The 1,685-nt window shown below is 31.4% G+C and overlaps 1 protein-coding gene across 9 annotated transcripts in view; it reads left to right on the top strand.

Annotated features, from left to right (window-relative positions):
- Window positions 1-1,685, top strand: part of FOXP2 (forkhead box P2) — a 350,012-nt gene that overhangs the window by 30,710 nt on the left and 317,617 nt on the right. For 2 of the 9 annotated variants that reach the window (XM_012652753.1, XM_012652754.1), the window contains exon 2: window positions 1,028-1,033. The exons of the other annotated variants lie outside the window; for them this stretch is intronic. In XM_012652753.1, the coding sequence (XP_012508207.1) occupies window positions 1,028-1,033 (6 nt within the window). The remainder of the gene's footprint in view (window positions 1-1,027; window positions 1,034-1,685) is intronic. 9 annotated transcript variants of the gene reach the window in all.

Genomic DNA, 1,685 nt, shown 5'->3' with positions numbered 1-1,685 from the left:
AAGGAAGAGCTGTTAATAATGGTTATCTTTGGGTAGCAAAACTAGGGATAAATTTTTTCTTTTACATTTTTGAATTTCTACAATTACCATATATTCTTTATTTCAGAGAAATTACACATAATTTAAAAGGAAAAAATAGTGTATTCCTCTGGAAGCCCAATTAGCACATGGAAAACAAAATTTCCATTTTTTAGAGCCAGTGGCTTTTTTTTTTCTATTCAGCTATCTCAATTCATATAAACCTCTTTTAGCTCACTCAAAACTGTAAGAATTGCTAAAATTTATACCTCATACATTTCTGTAGCTGCTAAAATCCCACTAAGGCATCTTTGGGGATCAAATACTATTTAGCTGACACTGCCGTACTTTGGATTATCTATGTACTTGTTAACTAAGGCAAGCCTTTGGCATTTCTTAGAACTATTTGAAGAACTGAAGAAGCTTATTAAGAAAATGAGTTTGTGCCTTTTTATTCTCTGTAAATAACAAGAGATTTGCTGTAGGCATCAAGCCTTAAAAGTGTTATGGTGACCCTTTTCTAAACAAAACATAAATTGGCCTTCAACAGTATATAACTTAGGATCAACTCCAACTTCATAATTCATTTCCTTTTATGTCTGCTTTTAGTGTGTTGTGTTTCTAATTGAATCCAAATTTTGATTTTATTTAAAAATCAAAGACTGTAGAACAAAAAGCTGAGTCCAAAGCCGAAACTATGTTTCACATTCTACTTTATGGGTTGTCAGCTAGTTTTCAACTATGTACATGGCCTTCTAAAATGACAGAAAAATTGTACATTCTTTAATTATGTGAATTTTGTTGAAAATTTTAATAAAACAATATTCACAGTCTCTAATTTAAGCTTTATATTATTATGTAATTATACAAAACTTATAATAGTTTACATTGTCATAGTGCTATTCTTTATGTATTTATGTATTAGTAATGCTCAAAAATTTTAAGAAATTACCTTCAGAAAACATACCTGATTTTGTCTTTAATTTTAATTAACTAATTATTTTTCTAGAGACAGGTCTTGCTCTGTCACCCAAGCTGGAGTGCAGTGGCAAAATCATAGCTAACTGCAGCCTCAAACTCCAGGCTCAAGTGATCCTCCCACCTCAGCCTCCTGAGTAGCTCGGACTATAGGCATGTGCCACCGCGCCTGGTTAATTTTGTAGAGACGGGGACTTGCTATGTTGCCCAAGCTGGAGAAAAAATGCCCTATTTAATGAAGTTCATGATACTCCATCAAGATACTAAGAAGGTTTATCATTCTACTTTTCTGAGCGGTGGTCCCATTCAGCTGTAGAGAACTGTGTATGTGAAAATGTAATAGCCAATCTGGTGATGTAATTAGAAATTCACATTTCATTCTGATCCATAATATATTCTGAATTAAATATCAGTGTGTAATATGATGAATTTAACTAGATTTTTGACTTTTTGATACTAAGAAGAATTAAAACATAAGTTTAATATTTCTCAGAGCCATTTTAGCGTCATTTAAAAATACATAGATTTGTATCATAAGCATTTTATTTGCTGTTTCTTCAGATGATGTCAAAAAAGTTTTATGGGCATTGATAATTTAATTTCAAATCTAAAGTCTCTGCAAAACAGGTTTAGAAATGTTATTATATCATCAAGTTCTTTAGTAACATTCATAATTGCCTGAGTTACAT

Source organism: Propithecus coquereli, unplaced genomic scaffold, assembly GCF_000956105.1.
Source record: "Propithecus coquereli isolate 6110/MARCELLA unplaced genomic scaffold, Pcoq_1.0 Scaffold4, whole genome shotgun sequence".
Taxonomy (NCBI): domain Eukaryota; kingdom Metazoa; phylum Chordata; class Mammalia; order Primates; family Indriidae; genus Propithecus; species Propithecus coquereli.
The sequence above is the reverse complement of the archived record's forward strand: the minus strand, read 5'-3'. Positions and strand labels throughout refer to the sequence as shown.